At 39.9% G+C, this 17,530-nt stretch overlaps 1 protein-coding gene across 1 annotated transcript in view; it reads left to right on the top strand.

Annotated features, from left to right (window-relative positions):
- The first annotated feature begins 447 nt into the window (after positions 1 to 447).
- MSH2 (mutS homolog 2) overlaps positions 448 to 17,530 on the top strand; it is a 78,465-nt gene continuing 61,382 nt past the window's right edge. The window contains exons 1-6 of the mRNA XM_007106847.4: positions 448 to 718; positions 4,654 to 4,808; positions 7,676 to 7,954; positions 9,209 to 9,355; positions 13,069 to 13,218; positions 14,113 to 14,246. Of these exons, the coding sequence (XP_007106909.2) occupies positions 508 to 718; positions 4,654 to 4,808; positions 7,676 to 7,954; positions 9,209 to 9,355; positions 13,069 to 13,218; positions 14,113 to 14,246 (1,076 nt within the window). The 5' untranslated portion in view covers positions 448 to 507. The remainder of the gene's footprint in view (positions 719 to 4,653; positions 4,809 to 7,675; positions 7,955 to 9,208; positions 9,356 to 13,068; positions 13,219 to 14,112; positions 14,247 to 17,530) is intronic.

A 17,530-nucleotide genomic window follows, 5' to 3' on the forward strand; every position in this document is an offset into this window, starting at 1 on the left:
AACGAAAAGTGAGGCAGTTGGAGAGACAGGGGCACAGGTTAAAAAAATACTGTGATAGGGAGGAAAGCTAGTTTTTCCTTGTTTTCAAGTTTCTTTCTGATTCCACTCTCTTGCTTCCGGGTAGATAACAAACTCAAAACCTGCCAGAACTTTCCACCTGGTTTCCTAACTAGCTAACCATACACCTGGGACCCACACCAGTGTAGCCGAGAAACGCCGGAGAACTGAATTCTTTCAAGGACGGGTGTCTGCCGGGGCGGCGCGCGACCTAGGCTCAAGCATGCGCAGTAGACACAGTCACCAGCGTGCGCGGGAAGCTGGGCCGCGTCCGATTATGATTGGCTGTCGCGGCGCACTCCCACCCACCGAAACGCAGCGCTGGATGCTGATTGGGTGTCTCCGCAGAGGCCGGACGCCGCACGGGGGGCGAGGGAGGGGAGGCGGGAAACAGCTTAGTGGGTGCGGGGTCGCGCAGTTCCATCAGGCAGGCGGCGGAGAGGTTCCGAAATGGCGGTGCAGCCGAAGGAGACGCTGCAGCTGGAGAGCGGGGCCGAGGTCGGCTTCGTGCGCTTCTTCCAGGGCATGCCGGAGAAGCCGACCACCACGGTGCGCCTCTTCGACCGGGGCGACTTCTACACGGCGCACCGGGAGGACGCGCTGCTGGCCGCCCGGGAGGTGTTCAAGACCCAGGGGGTGGTCAAGTACATGGGGCCGACAGGTGAGGGCGGGGACGGCGCGGGCTCAGGGGAGGACCCCGCGGAGTTGGCTCCTCTCAGGAAGTGGGAGGGTGTCGGGCAGGGAGACACGGGGGCGGGGACGCTGGTGCCTCGTGGGGGCACTGCGCGTGCTCCGGCCCCTGCCTGGCCGAGTGGGGCGCCACCCGCCCCCTGCCCTGCCTCCGCCCTGAGTCTGTTCCTCCGGAGCTGCCCCGGATCAGACCTAATAGCGATCGCTACGTGTCAGGCTTCGTTCGAGGCGTTTTAACACATTGTTCTATTTAATTTTGCTGCAGTCCGCGTGGGTGTCTGCTTCTCGCTCCAGCCTTGGCGCTGTGGATATCATCACAAACGACGCCAAACCTCTCTATCACAAACACCAGTCCAGGATTGAGATTTATAATAGGAGGGGGTTAGGGAGACCGTTTTATGTCACCAGCGTGATTTTGCCTGTTGGGCGAACGTGATTTATATCGCTGTTCAGCGCAGGGATCTATAGTGTCTACTGTTAATAGGCAGTATTGCCGAGTGGTCAGGACCTCGAACTGGAGCCGGATTCCCTGGCTTCAAGTCGCAGCCCCTCCACTTATCACCTGTGTGGCCTTGAGCTAGTCATGTATGTCTGTGCCTCTCAGCTCGGCATTCAGTGCCCTCGGTAACCCATCCCCATCTCTAGCATCGTCTCTCCCTGGAAAGCTACAAACTTCTCACCCTCTTGTAGTTAGATGTTCTGAACATCTAGTTTTATGTTAATCTCTTTTATTCCTGGCTCCTAGGAATGAACGTGATAGGAGGAGTAAGGAGTTGTGGGTTTTAGTCCTGCCTCTGCCTTATGCAGATGGAAGGTTACTGACAAAAGATGTTTCATTCATTAGATAGACATTTATTTATTTATTTAAACATTTTTTTAAAAAATAAATTTATTTGTTTTTGGCTGCGTTGGGTCTTCGTTGCTGCGCGCGGGCTTTCTCTAGTTGCGGTGAGCGGGGGCTACTCTTTGTTCCGGTGCGCGGGCTTCTCATTGCGGTGGCTTCTCTTGTTGCGGAGCACGGGCTCTAGGTGCGCGGGCTTCAGTAGTTGTGACACGTGGGCTCAGTAGTTGTGGCTCCCAGGCTCTAGAGTGCAGGCTCAGTAGTTGTGGCACGCGGGCTCAGTATTTGTGGCTCATGGACTCTAGAGCACAGGCTCAGTAGTTGTGGCGCACGGGCTTAGTTGCTTCGTGGCATGTGGGATCTTCCCGGACCAGGGCTCGAACCCGTGTCCCCTGCATTGGCAGGCGGATTCTTAACCACTGCGCCACCAGGGAAGTCCGATAGACATTTATTGAGTGCTGCCTTGTCAGGCAGGGTTATGGACACTGGGAGTACATAGATCAAAAGGCAGTATCCCCACCTTCACAGAGTTCCCCCTAGTGGAGAGAAAGGCAGGAGTAATTCCAGTTCCAGGTGAAGACCTATGGAGGATGCTCCATAACAAGTCGCCAAAGAGGCAGAGGCAGGATTGCCAAAGACTGGAGCCATCAGAAGAGAGGTTAAATTTCACTTGAGTCTTGAGAAACCCTGTACCCATGAGCAGGAACTTTCCGTTTCCCCTGAGTCCTCCCAAACCCAGGCAACTGCTAATCTGCTTTCTCTCTCTAGATTTGCTTATAACATTGGTCTTTTGTGACTGATTTCTTTCACTTAACATTTTCAAGGTTCATCTGTGTTATCAGTACTTCATTTCTTTTTATTGCCAAATATTCCATTGTATGGATATACAGTATTTTGTTTAATCCATTCGTTAGTTGATGGACATTTGGGCTGTTTCTTGAACTAATACTTTTAATGTCGTCTGTGCCCATTCTCTCCTTCCCTGTTGTGCCAGTGAAGAGATGAGCCTTTTGCTGTGGTCTGGATCCCCTCTCCTCTTCTCACAGATGGCTTTTCTGTTGATCATTTCTTCTCTCTTTGGTTCATTCTTTTGGCATTTAGGCTTATTCATATCCTTTTAGCTACTTTTCTCTTACTTTTCAACAACTATCAAAACATTATTATAATAAAGCCCTGTGAGGTGGATTAGTACCTAGCTTCAATTTGTAGATGAGGAATCTGAGTCCCCAAAAAAGGAAGTTCCTTATCTTTTGCCTCTTTTGCTGTTAGAACTCAGCTTAGAAGCATCTCCTCTTGGAAAACTTTCTTAACTTCCATCTTAAGGCTGCCTGGTTAGCTGCCCCTCTCATGTGTTCCCTGCCCTAGGACCTTCTCCTTACCCTAGACACAGCATTTATTTTACTCTATGCTAATATACTGGAAGTTCCCAGAGGGCAGGAACTCTGTCTTAACCAGTCTCTGCCTTTGAATCCCAGCACCTGGCACAGTGCCCACATGTAAGCAGACACGTTATCAGCTGAATGAAGATGGGGGCTCCAAATTATTCTTGAAGCCCCCATATTTCAGACTTAAAGCATACAGCCAAGCTCTTCACCAGGAACATCCAGTGTGTCACAGACACTCCTTTGAGAGAAATAGTATCTTCGGAGGGTAACCTTTTTTTAAATAAATTTATTTATTTTATTTATTTTTATTTTTGGCTGCTTTGGGTCTTTGTTGCTGTGCGCGGACTTTCTCTGGTTGCAGAGAGTGGGGGCTACTCTTCATTGTGGTGCGCGGGCTTCTCATTGCGGTGGCTTCTCTTGTTGCGGAGCACGGGCTCTAGGCGCGCGGGCTTCAGTAGTTGTGGCTCGCGGGCTCTAGAAAGCAGGCTCAGTAGTTGTGGCACACGGGCTTAGTTGCTCCGCGGCATGTGGGATCTTCCTGGACCAGGGCTCGAACCCGTGTCCACTGCATTGGCAGGCGGATTCTTAACCACTGTGCCACCAGGGAAGCCCGGAGGATAACCTTGATGGTTGGGCAACCTATGTGGAGATTAGTAATGGAGGAAGTAGGGGAGGCCATGGTGGGGAGGGGAATCACCTCATTTGCCTCTTCACCCACCCACTCTTAAGAAATCAGCACTGGGGACTTCCCTGGCAGTCCAGTGATTAGGACTCCATGCTTCCACTGCAGGGGGCACAGGATTGATTCCATGCACCACATGCTGCATGATGATCAAAAAAAAAAAAAGAAAGAAAGAAAGAAATCAGTAGTGTTGTGAATGTGTTCCTGTGTTCCTGTTGAGTGTGTCTAGAAAAAGACTGAGGATTGCTCTGGATCTCCCTGCCCTTGGCCTGGCAGATAACATTGATGTGCAAATAGTCAGGTATAAGTAATAGGGAGTGGTGGGGTTTGTGGATCTGAGAGTGCTTGTTCATGTGTGCTAAGCATTCAAATTCAAATGCTTTAAAAACCCAGTGCTGGCCAGACAGCAATGCTGGTACATCCTGTTGGGCTGATGATTTTTAAGACCTGTTTCTGAATTAGGTGCCAGACCAGTGTTATTTTGTCTTCTAAATTAAAGGATGATATAACACTGTTTTGAAATTCATTGCTGTATTTACTGGAAGTTGCTGACCGATACTTACAGTGGCATTTATAAGTGTCTCTGGGAGAAATTCATCTCTAATTTTGTATTAACTCTGGTTCAGTGCTTTCTGTGAACAAATTTTTTTTAATGATACTATTACATAAGAGTTTTATTCAAACTTGTGAAAAACGAATGATAAAAAAGGACAAGTAGGATTAGCTGTATATATATTGACTCATTCTTTTGTCTTTGTGTCTTCTCAATTTTTAATTTTGATGTGTAGGCTCCACAGGTGCAGGGGGTTATGTCTATCCACCATTTTATACCCTTCATCTACTAAAGTCTCTAGGACATGTAATAGGAGCTTGATAAATAGTTTATTGAGTGAATGAATTACTGGGAAAACAACATAGCTTGGGGGGAGGCATTGTGTTAGGTCTTCAACACTTATGACTTCAAATCCGTAACATGTATTTTTAATATTTTTCTTTAGGAGCAAAGTCTCTGGAGAGTGTTGTGCTTAGTAAAATGAATTTTGAGTCCTTTGTAAAAGATCTTCTTCTAGTTCGTCAGTACAGAGTTGAAGTTTATAAGAATAGAGCTGGAAATAAGGCCTCCAAGGAGAATGATTGGTATTTGGCATTTAAGGTAATTATCTTCCTTTTAAATTTAGTTGTGTTTTTAACAGTAGACAAAATAAAAACATGAGAGAATTTGTGTTGGTTTAATATTTTAGCCAGGTTGTGATAGTAAAATGCTGTGAGAAACTTTAATATTCTTTAGCATGTGGTTTTTAAAATCACAGTTTAATAGCAATTCAGAAATTCAGTAAATCCTTATTATGAGTATGAATACTCTGAGCTTTGTCACTGTCCCTAAAACCTAAATAATAAATTTCCTTTACATAAAGTTGAATACCAGCATTAAAGAAGATTTGATTTCACTGTTTTTGAAGTAATATCACTCAAATTTACATATCCCAGATATCTATTTATACACGTTTGTAATGTGTTTGGATATTTGTATTTTCCTTTCTCTTTCATTAGACTGTAATTTTTTTAGGAGTGTGGAACTTTGTTTAATGCTGATCATATTCCTAGGTGTGCCTAGAAGGGCTTATTGACGTGCTTCTAATGTCTTCATGGAGATGGGGGTACTATTTTGTTTTATTTAAGGACTATCTTTATTTTTAGTCTGTAAAATCATGTTTCTGTTTGTTCACACACAATACCTTCACATAAATATTGGATAATGGTTAAAATGTTGAGGAGGTGAGATTTATCCTTGAAAGGGAATAAATGTGTGGTAAGGCGGGACAGTGTTCTGGGCTTGTATTTGGCTGATCTCATTTCTCTGCATAACCTTGGCAAATTTCCCAGCCTTCTCCTGTATCTGTTTCTTTATAAACAGTAAAATTAGAAGGTTTTCAAGATGTTTTCTGACCTGAAAGGCCTGTGAAGGTTTTTTTGTGAGGTTTAATACAACATTTCAACATTTGATGTTGGTGCTGCCCCAAATAGAATATTCTTCAATATTCCTTCCATATTGCCTGCTGTCACTACCCCTTGCCTTTGTAAATGTCGACGTTTACTGAAGATTATATCTGCGAGCATTTATCATTCCTTATTATGGAATTTCCTCGGAATTTTCATTGCTACTTTACTGAGGAAAGTGGGACTTACAGTTTTATCCTACATTTTGAAAGATTTTAATAGAAAATTGAGGGTACCACAAGGTGATGTTTTTCTATCTCATTCTTCACAGAGCTCAGTTAGTAACACCAAAATGTGGGATCATGAGTTCAGCTGATTAACTGGATTATCAGCCCATCACACCTCACTCCTTTGTGTCATCAGAATCCTTTGAGATGCATTGTTTTTAGCCCCTACCTTTTAGATCAGGGGGAAAAAAATCTTCAAATATGTATCTTTATCAGGTTAAGAGATAGTATCTTCATCCTGATATTTATTTTAAAAAGTTCAGATCTAATACTGCTAAAACTGATTTATCTTTTAATTTTTAGCTTATTGATTCTATTGTAAAGTATTAGTGATATTTAGGGTAGTTGACCTCTATAATTGACTTTTTAAAAAAAAATTATTTAATTTTTGGCCTTGCTGTGCGGCTTGCGGGATCTTACTTGATAAGCTAGCTACTAGTTCACTTTTGAGAGCTTTTTTAAGGTGTGTATAACCTGTGCGTGTAAATCCAAAGCATGTATGTGAAAATATGATGTTCACGTTTGTGATTGAATCAGTGCTTTTAAAATTTGAGTATCAGGTAATACTAGCTTTCCATTTCTTTTTTTTTTTTTGGTCACAGGGATAGAACCCAAGCCGCCTGCAGTGGAAGTGCGAAGTCTTGACTGCTAGACCGCCAGGGAACTTCCTCCATTTCATTTCTGATCCAGATTTTAATCAATAATCCATACGTAGTACAGGATATTCAGAACCATATTGAGAAAAGATAAATGATTATCATGATTATGATGCTAAAGACATTTGAGAACTATTGATGGCTACTGGTTGCTTAAATTTGGCTTGTCACTGTGCTCATTTGGACTATTTCTGACTATCTCATGTTTCATACCGTGGTCCATCAGTTGCCCCAGAAATGCCTCACGTTAACAGCAACCTGTCAGCTTCTGATCATGTTGAAGTACTGTTACCCACCAGCTTGACACAGGTGGAGCCAAAAGCAAAGAAACTTGACCCTTTACTTACCTTGTACAGTCTTAAAGAGATTTCTGATCTTTTTGAAATTTTAAAAATAGGTCAGGGACTTCTCTGGTGGTCCAGTGGTTAAGATGCTGCACTCTCAATGCAGGGGGCCCGGGTTCGATCCCTGGTCAGGTAACTAGATCCCGCCTGCCACAACTAAAGGTCCCGCATGCTGCAACTAAAAGATCCTGCATGCCTCAACTAAAGATCCCGTGTGCTGCAACTAAGACCTGGCACAGCCAAAAACAAACAAACAAACAAAAAACAATGGTCAAAGACCCTTTATTTGGAAATCATTGATCTACAAGAATCTCTGCATTTTACAAATAAATACATTGATATAGAGAGATGTCTATCCAAGGTTAATATTTAAGCTAATAATACTGTTTTTCTATGTGGTATAACTACTCAGTGAAAATTCTGATATGTGCAACCAATAGGTAGTATGGCAGAGTGTAGAAATTTAGGCATACCATTGAGAGGGTTATCACTTTGGGTACCTCAGTGATTGTGTGAGTGAGTGTAAACTTAGATGCCAAATTTCAAACTGAAAATCACTTTTGATACTATTATTTTTAGATGTGCCCAAGTGTTCTCAAATTAATTGGAAAAGTAGGGAGGATACTTTATAGAAAATGTGGTAATATTAATTGGACTATATGGTTATAAGTAATTTTTTTTGGTCAGAAAACGTTTCATTAATAAAATTCATCTAGGTTGGGTAATTTCTGTTGGTTAGTAAAGTTTTAAAGTACATTCAACAGTTTCTTAAAATTTTTCTTTATTTTTGCTTAGGCTTCTCCAGGTAATCTTTCTCAGTTTGAAGACATTCTCTTTGGTAACAACGATATGTCAGCTTCCATTGGTGTTGTGGGTGTTAAAATGTCTACAGTTGATGGCCAAAGACAGATTGGAGTTGGGTATGTTGACTCCATACAGAGGAAGCTAGGACTGTGTGAGTTTCCCGATAATGATCAATTCTCCAATCTGGAGGCTCTCCTGATTCAGATTGGACCAAAGGAATGTGTTTTACCAGGAGGAGAGACTGCTGGAGACATGGGAAAACTGAGGCAGGTAAGGAAATGGAGTGTAGAGATAGAGGAGAATCCAAGGCTAGGAATGGCTCTAAATTAACATAATACTGTTTTACTTAAGGAAAAAAAATTTAAAAGTCAAACCCTTTTAAATCTAATCACAACAGGGTTTTGAGGAATGTCTTGATGTTTATCTTTGATAGAAACTTTGTATCTTTAATAGGACTTCAGAAGGAGCTGTTTCTTGTTTAAGACTTGTTCTACCTCAGATCATACCCCCCCCCCCACCCCCGCCTCCCGAAAGAGTAACTCGGTGCCATTTTAAAGGGATCACAACTGATAAAAAGGAGTGCTTTCACAGTTGGGGGGTGCAGGGTGGGGAAGAGGTGATTTAGGGCCATTAAAGAAAAAAAACCTGTAACTGTATTTAGCATGGATATATCAAATAACTTGCAGTTCTTCAGGATTAATTTTTAATAGTTCAAGTGGAACTTTAGCCTATTATTATTATTTTAATTAATTTTTGACTGCGTTGGGTCTTCGTCGCGGTGCGCTGGCTTCTCATCGCGGTGGCTTCTCTTGCTGTGAAGCATGGGCTCTAGGCACACAGGCTTCGGTAGTTGTGGTATGCAGCCTCAGTAGTTGTGGCTTGCAGGCTCCAGAGCGCAAGCTCAGCAGTTGTGGCGCACGGGCTTAGTTGCTCCGCGGCATGTGGGATCCTCCCGGACCAGGGCTCAAACCCGTGTCCCCTGCATTGGCAGGTGGATTCTTAACCATTGTGCCACCAGGGAAGCCCTAGCCTCTTATTATTTTACTGATTCTTTTATTTTAACAAAGTTCGATTTTGCTATTTGTATATAGATACATGGTTTATTATTTAGATATTTAAGGGATGTTGTATTCCCCCCAAGGATTCTTTTCTTCTCATGAGCCTCAAATACAATAAGAACTACTTGAGAGTTAGCATATCTGTGATGGGCATTTTTAGCATAAATAGTATTTAGGCAACTTTCCACAAGTATTATTCTGTTAAGAGTTTTTACTATTGAGACTATTTTTTGAAAGCTTTATGTGAGCCTAATTTTAAATTTCCCTGAAAATTTCATTTACAGATTTTAAAAATACATGTTAATACATGTATTACCAATGTCTTCTTGCATGTTGTATAAAAATTTAATGTGGGTTAATAATTTGTTAAGCTGTTGTCACTTTATATTTGTCAGTGATACAGCTGTCCTTATTGCTTTTCTTGTTCCTTTTCTCCTAGTAATTTAAAATATTTCTTGTAAAATAGGTTATTCAGAGAGGAGGAATTCTGATCACAGAAAGAAAAAGAGCTGACTTTTCCACAAAAGATATTTATCAGGACCTCAACCGGTTGTTGAAAGGCAAAAAGGGAGAACAGATGAATAGTGCTGTGTTGCCAGAAATGGAGAATCAGGTATGTGGATTACAAATGTGAATTTACCATTAAATAGTGACCTTTTAGAAGGCTGCTTCTGTCATCTATATCTCAAAGCCTAAACTGGATCACTGATATTTAAACTTATTTTAATCTATGAAGAAGCTTGTGAAAAACTCAAGGACTGACTAGAAAAATTTAAACATAACCTTAAATATAATTTCATTATATTTATACAATATATATCCTTGGGGTAAGGAAGAGTTTATTGTTTTATTGGTTTCACCTGAAAGAGCCTGATTACTGTCACCTAAGTAGGTGAGGTAGCTTAGTTGTTTAGGGGGAAAAAGACCTATCAAAGTTTTATAATGTACGAGCTGTGGGGTTTTTAATAAATTACTTCAGTTTCATTATCTGTGGAGGATCGTTGTGGAGATTAGGAAGTAATAAGGGTGAAAGTATATACAGTGCATAATAATTGCATAATAAATGTTACATTTAAACAATTCAAAAATTGGCACTGATTATGTATGTTCAGTGTAGAAATGAATATGCAAACAATGTAACTTTTTATGGGATTTTTCAGTGGTTGAAGTTTATCTTCAGTTTTTCAAATCTTTGAGGCAAGTATGGTTTGAGGGATGTATTTTTAGGGTAAAATATTAGAAACTCTTGACGGGTTATTTGTGGATCACTGATAAGTAAAATGAAGAACTGTATATTTAAATAAGAGCAAACTCTAGCTTCTTATAATTTTGAAAATTGATTTCAAACTACAGTAGAGGCTATTATTACTATCATGATTTTGCAGTGATGGCTTATCACCTAATAGTTTGATCCTTATAAACTAAGTTTACCTGTTTTACTTTTCTTGTGTGACAGAATCAAAAGCAGTTGTGTATGAGCAATAATCCCAATATAGACGTTCCCTGACTTATGATGGTTCAACTTACAATTTTTTTTTACTTTACAATGGTGCGAAAGTGATATGCATTCAGAAGAAACTATACTTCGCATTTTGACCTTTTCCTGGGCTAACAATACTCAGTGCAATTCTCTCGTGATGCTGGGCAGGGCAGCGTGCAGCAGCTCCCAATCAGCCACGCAATCACAAGGGTTAAATGGCTGATACACTTACAACCATGCTGTACCCATAGAACCATTCTGTTTTTCACTTTTAGCACAGTATTCAATAAATTTTGAGTTATTCAACTTTATTATAAAATAGGCTTTGTGTTAGATGATTTTGCCCAACTATAGGGTAATGTAATGCTCTGAGCATATTTAAGGTAGGTGAGGCTAAGCTACAGTGTTCAGTAGGTTAGGTGTATTAAATGCATTTTACATTTATGATGCGTTTGTTGGGATGTAACCCCATCATAAGTCAAGGCAGATCTGTATTAGAGAAACTTACTTCAGCGTTGAAAATGGGAAGAAGCTTTTAGGGCTACTAAAAGGTGTTATCATCTGTGCCTTGTGGTGACATAGCAGGAGATTCTTGTGACAACCTTATGTATTTGTTAGAGTTTGGTAGAGGCAGATAGAAGACTGTGTTATCAATTAGGAAATATATGCACATTTACAATGAATCTGGTATCGAGTATACGTAGAACTTGTCATTGGGCTATCAGTTTGATGTCCTTAGCTTCTTTATTTTATGTTATAGTGGTTATATAGGCAGTTTATTTAAACTTTTTATTTAAATATACATATAGGAAAGTGCATATATCATAAGTGTATAACTAAATTTTCATAAATTATAACTACCCACATGACCAGCACCCATGAAACAGAATAGTACCAGGATCGTAAAGACCCTTTTTGTTTTCTTCGAGTTGTTACCTCCACCAAGGGTAACCCTGCTTCTTACCTCTGACAGTATGGATTAGTTTGGTCTATTTTTGTAGTTTATATAAATGGACTCATACAGTTCATGCTCTTGTGTTTGATTTCTTTTGTTCAGTATCATGTTTGTGAGATTTATCTATATTGTCGCATGTTGTTGTGGATTATTTGTGCTTATATCTGTTGTTGTGTGTAGTATTCCACAATGTGAACATGCCAGGCTGTATCCATTTTACTCTTGGTGGACATTTGCATAATTTCTACTTTTGGCTATTATAAATAATGTTGCTGTTACAGTAAATTTTCACTTTCTGAAAATCATTTTTTATTTTTTTATTTTATTTATTATTTATTTTTGGCGGCGTTGGGTCTTCATTGCTGCGCGCGAGCTTTCTCTAGTTGCGGTGAGCGGGGGCTACTCTTCGTTGCGGTGCATGGGCTTCAGTAGTTGTGGCTCGCAGGCTCCAGAGCACAGGCTCGGTAGTTGTGGCACACGGGCTTAGTTGCTCCGCGGCATGTGGGATCTTCCCGGACCAGGGCTCGAACCTTGTCCCCTGCATTGGCAGGTGGATTCTTAGGCTAAGCTACAGTGTTCAGTAGGTTAGGTGTATTAAATGCATTTTACATTTATGATGCGTTTGTTGGGATGTAACCCCATCATAAGTCAAGGCAGATCTGTATTAGAGAAACTTACTTCAGCGTTGAAAATGGGAAGAAGCTTTTAGGGCTACTAAAAGGTGTTATCATCTGTGCCTTGTGGTGACATAGCAGGAGATTCTTGTGACAACCTTATGTATTTGTTAGAGTTTGGTAGAGGCAGATAGAAGACTGTGTTATCAATTAGGAAATATATGCACATTTACAATGAATCTGGTATCGAGTATACGTAGAACTTGTCATTGGGCTATCAGTTTGATGTCCTTAGCTTCTTTATTTTATGTTATAGTGGTTATATAGGCAGTTTATTTAAACTTTTTATTTAAATATACATATAGGAAAGTGCATATATCATAAGTGTATAACTAAATTTTCATAAATTATAACTACCCACATGACCAGCACCCATGAAACAGAATAGTACCAGGATCGTAAAGACCCTTTTTGTTTTCTTCGAGTTGTTACCTCCACCAAGGGTAACCCTGCTTCTTACCTCTGACAGTATGGATTAGTTTGGTCTATTTTTGTAGTTTATATAAATGGACTCATACAGTTCATGCTCTTGTGTTTGATTTCTTTTGTTCAGTATCATGTTTGTGAGATTTATCTATATTGTCGCATGTTGTTGTGGATTATTTGTGCTTATATCTGTTGTTGTGTGTAGTATTCCACAATGTGAACATGCCAGGCTGTATCCATTTTACTCTTGGTGGACATTTGCATAATTTCTACTTTTGGCTATTATAAATAATGTTGCTGTTACAGTAAATTTTCACTTTCTGAAAATCATTTTTTATTTTTTTATTTTATTTATTATTTATTTTTGGCGGCGTTGGGTCTTCATTGCTGCGCGCGAGCTTTCTCTAGTTGCGGTGAGCGGGGGCTACTCTTCGTTGCGGTGCATGGGCTTCAGTAGTTGTGGCTCGCAGGCTCCAGAGCACAGGCTCGGTAGTTGTGGCACACGGGCTTAGTTGCTCCGCGGCATGTGGGATCTTCCCGGACCAGGGCTCGAACCTTGTCCCCTGCATTGGCAGGTGGATTCTTAACCACTGCGCCACCAGGGAAATCCCTGAAAATCATTTTTTAGTCTTAGGTTTATTTAAACTTTGTCTGATTTTCTTGGTTTGGATTGGGAAAGAACAGGGAAAATGATAGTGTTTGAAATTTATTTTCATCTTGCCATTTGTTTTTTTAAAAAATCTCTGGAATTCTAGTGATAGTCATCTTTTATTTTAAATTCTTAATCTTAGGTTGCAGTTTCTTCATTGTGTGCAGTAATCAAGTTTCTAGAACTCTTATCAGATGATTCAAACTTTGGACAGTTTGAACTGACTACTTTTGACTTCAGCCAGTACATGAAATTGGATATTGCAGCAGTCAGAGGCCTTAACCTTTTCCAGGTAAAAAAAAAAATACATGGGTTAAAAATATTGAGTGGTTAAAAATGTTTCCCCCTCCCCCGCCCCCTCCCCCTCTCTATATAAAAGACTCTTACTAAGGAGCTTAAATATTTTGAAATATTATACTTAAAATAGATAGTTTTGAATTACTGTATTTTTATAATTGCAAGCTATATAAATAGTATTTGTCCTGGTTTTATGAATAATTTTGTGTATTAATAGCAGTTTTAAAAAATTACATTCTAAGAAGTTTTATGTCTAGAATTGCAGTAATTTGGTGGTTTTGGTTTGGGGGAAAATATACAGCCGAAAATCAGATTAACAGGTTGAAAGTTTGATTTTTGGATGAGGAACCTTTGTGTACATTTCTATTTAATATTTGAAGAATGTTAAGTGTTTTTTGTTTGTTTGTTTTTACAAGTTTGGGGAGTGTAGGGGTTGTTGTTGTTGGTTTTTTTTTTTTTTGTGGTATGCGGGCCTCCCTCTGCTGTGGCCTCTCCCGTTGCGGAGCACAGGCTCCGGACGCGCAGGCTCAGCGGCCATGGCTCACGGGCCTAGCTGCTCCGCGGCATGTGGGATTTTCCCGGACCGGGGCACGAACCCGCATCCCCTGCATCGGCAGGCAGACTCTCAACCACTGCGCCACCAGGGAAGCCCGGGGTTGGTTATTTTTAAATTTTTTTTGGCTGTGTGGCTTGTGGGATTTTAGTTCTCCGACCAAGGATCGAACCCAGGCCCTCGGCAGTGTGAGCACAGAGTCCGAACCACTGGACTGCCAGGGAATTCCCAGTGTTAAGTGTTCTTGTTCCCCAAATTACTTAATCATTATTCACGGCATAGTAAAGTTTTCACTAATGAGCGTGCCATTTTTCTGTTTTATTTTTTGTTCACTAGGGTTCCGTTGAAGATACTACTGGCTCTCAGTCTCTGGCTGCATTGCTGAATAAATGCAAAACCCCTCAAGGACAAAGACTGGTTAACCAGTGGATTAAGCAGCCTCTCATGGACAAGAACAGAATAGAAGAGAGGTATATTACTAGTATACACTTTTGTAAGCTCTGAGTAACTTCCAGTCACTCCGTATGACTGATTATACCACTTATTGTGACATGCAATTTTTCACCTATATTTTAACATCTAACTGCACAGAAAGCTAATAAAGTAATAGAGTAGTAATGATTTAGATTGATTAAATAGCGTATTTTCTTAATTATTCTTTTTTTCCTCCACTATGAAAAAGTAAAATTTTATTAGAGAGGTGGTATGGATAATGTCTCAGCATGAGCTTGGGAGCCGGGTGACCTTGGTTCATGTTAAGGCTCTACCACTTAGGAGCTGTGTTATATTGGCTGTTATTCAACCTCTGAGTGGCAGTTTCTTCCCTTTTAAAATGACAGTAATAACACACCTACTTCTTAGGGTTGTTATGAGGATTTGATGATTTTCTGAGGATTAGATGATCTAATGTGTATAAAGTACTTTGAACAAGGTCTGGCACATAGGAAGCACTTACGCTTTATTATTCTAGAAAGGATTTAAGGCAGCCTAAATGTATTTCAGAAAATCTTTAAAATTGAGGAAATAAAAGTTATATAATGCTGCTGTCCTAATGTAATTAGCATTGGAGTAGGTTTTATTTTTATCTTTTGTTTTAGATACAAGTTTTAAAACTTAAATGAAGTATACTGTGCATAAGAGCACAAATCCTAAATGTGCAGTTTGATGGATTTTCACAAAATGAACACATTGGTAATAACACACAAGTCAAGAAACAACATAACTAGCATCCCAGAAACTCCCCTCAATTATCCTGATAGTTACTACCTCTCCTCACTTCAAGAGTAATTACTATCCTTCTAACATCATAGATTAATTAGTTTTGCCTATTTTTGAACTGCATATAAATAAAATAATTTTCTATAGTGCACTCTTACGTTTGATAGTTTTTTTAAAAACGTAATTGTAATCCTAATATAGTTTTGTGCCCTTGTTTTTTCCAACTTGTGCTTACATTATCATAAGCATTTTTTAGTGTTGTTTGATGTTTATATTCAGCATTTTTAATAAGTACATAATATTTTATTGACTGAATATACTTTACCTTTTTCAATAATTAGGTTATTTCATGTGACCTTATTGTATACCTAATGTTTTCGATTTGGTAAATTAAGATATATTGCCAGGAGAGGTAAAAGAGAGTCAGTATTTTTATGGATTTGATGTTGTCAGATTGTTCAAGAATTTGTTGGGTATCTACTGAATTCTGATGGTATAAAGCGTGGTGATCCCTTGACCATTTGGGACTCTGTGTATGCCAGGCAAACGTAAAATAGTTGATCAGTATCATAAGGACACCCTGCAGATAATTACCAAGCTAAGTGTTGATCCTGTGGATTCTCAAGGGTCTTACAATAAAAATAACTCATGAGGTCAGTGATTCGTGGGTATGTTGATATATCATTGAAAATGCAAAAATTGAAATGCTAAGGTAACTTTCTGAAGCCAGGTTTGTTGGGGAAGAAAAGTGGAATTTAGTAACTTAAGAAATAGGAAGGATTGAATATTTTCAAGTAATTAAGGCAGTTTACAGTTTTTAATTTTAATTATTTGTGAGTAAGTAACTACATTAATGTGTGTCAAAAGTCCAACAGAACAGAAGGATATACAGTGATGAGTCTCTTACTCTTGTCTCCCAGTTTCCCAGTACTCTTTACTCAGGGCCTCTGCACAGCTCCAGGGACACATTTCTTATTGTACTCTATGTGAATTGCCAGCACCTGCCCTGGGAGCAACTGGTCTTAATCAGTTTCTTGAGTATCCTACCATGGAAAGCCTGTGCCTAAACAAGTAAAAGTTTATGTCCGTTCTCCCTCATCTTTTAGTTGTTTCTTAAAAGAAATATTAGGTAATTTAAATAATTCCCAAGACCTAGGTCATTAGTTTTATTTTAACTTTGTGCTTGTGGGAACAGAGCACGTGTCAGTGGTCCTCTTCCAGCCTAACAACTAGAGCCTGCATGTATTTAAACCCTTCAAAAACCTTACATACTATTACCAAAATAACAAATTATTTAGAAGACAAGATATCAAAATTAATTTTTTTTGACTGTAAGTAAAGGTTATTTTCATAGGACATAGCAATAATTTCCAAAATCTGGTGGCCTTATAAGACTTACTAATTAGAAATAACATTTGCAAGAAAGTCTTTATAAGTCAAAATATGATCTACTAAGATAAGAGGAAATATTTTCCCCTTTTTATCTTGGGGAGAATTTTTTTTTTTTAACCAGCAATTACTAAGGCCTGTGGTTTTCAAAGCCAAATGCTGAAATTCCACAGACCAGGAAGAAAAAGTTACACTCCTTAAGGCAGACTTTCACTGGGACAGTCTCCTTTTTTTTTTATCACCGTTCCTCAATTTCACCTGCTGTGATACCTCATGCTTTCTAGTTAATGCCTTCCTGGGGTTCTCAGGGCAAGTCTGTTAACTCCCTCTCTAAGCATTTAAGATTGATCTTCAGGATTACACACTGAATCAAGTTTTTTCTTTTTTAATATTTATTTATTTTTTTGGCTGCGTCGGGTCTTAGTTGCGGCGTGCGGGCTTAGTTGCCCTGCGGCATGTGGGATCTTAGTTCCCTGACCAGGGATCGAACCAGCGTTCCCTGCATTGCAAGACGGATTCTTAACCACTGGACCACCAGGGAAGTCCCCAGTTTTTTCTGTTTTTTTTTTACTGTCATTGTTTTGGGATGATTTTCTATCAGAGAAAGTGGTGGAAGTCTCTACTCCACCCTCTTAAACAGTAAGTGAGGAGTTAATTTTAAAGTGTATGGCTGTGTGGTGAATTCTGTGAAGGAAAGCAAAGATTTCTCTTTTTCTTCTATTTTTATTAGAGCAGACATAGGGACAGTTATGACTAGATCTTTGAGTTTGATGCATACATCTTGTCCAGGACTGTAGCCCAGTGATAGGTTCAGGAACAATGATGAAAATAGGATTACTTTTAAGTTACTATCAGGCTCTTAGGAGGAAGAGAAGACAGGTTGCCTGGCACTGTGCTAAGCATCTCATGTTCATTAGCTGTGTGGTGATGGAGACTGGCTTTAAAGCCAGGCTGGCCTGACTCCAGAGCCCATGCCCTTAAACGCTGTACTGTATTTCTATTTTTTTATATAAATTTATTTTATTTATTTACTTTTGGCTGCGTTGGGTCTTTGTTGCTGCACGCAGGCTTTCTCTAGTTGTGGCGAGCAGGGGCTGCTGTTCGTTGCAGTGCTCAGGCTTCTCATTGTGGTGGCTTCTTGTTGCAG

Source organism: Physeter macrocephalus, chromosome 12 (assembly GCF_002837175.3).
Source record: "Physeter macrocephalus isolate SW-GA chromosome 12, ASM283717v5, whole genome shotgun sequence".
Lineage (NCBI taxonomy): Eukaryota > Metazoa > Chordata > Mammalia > Artiodactyla > Physeteridae > Physeter > Physeter macrocephalus.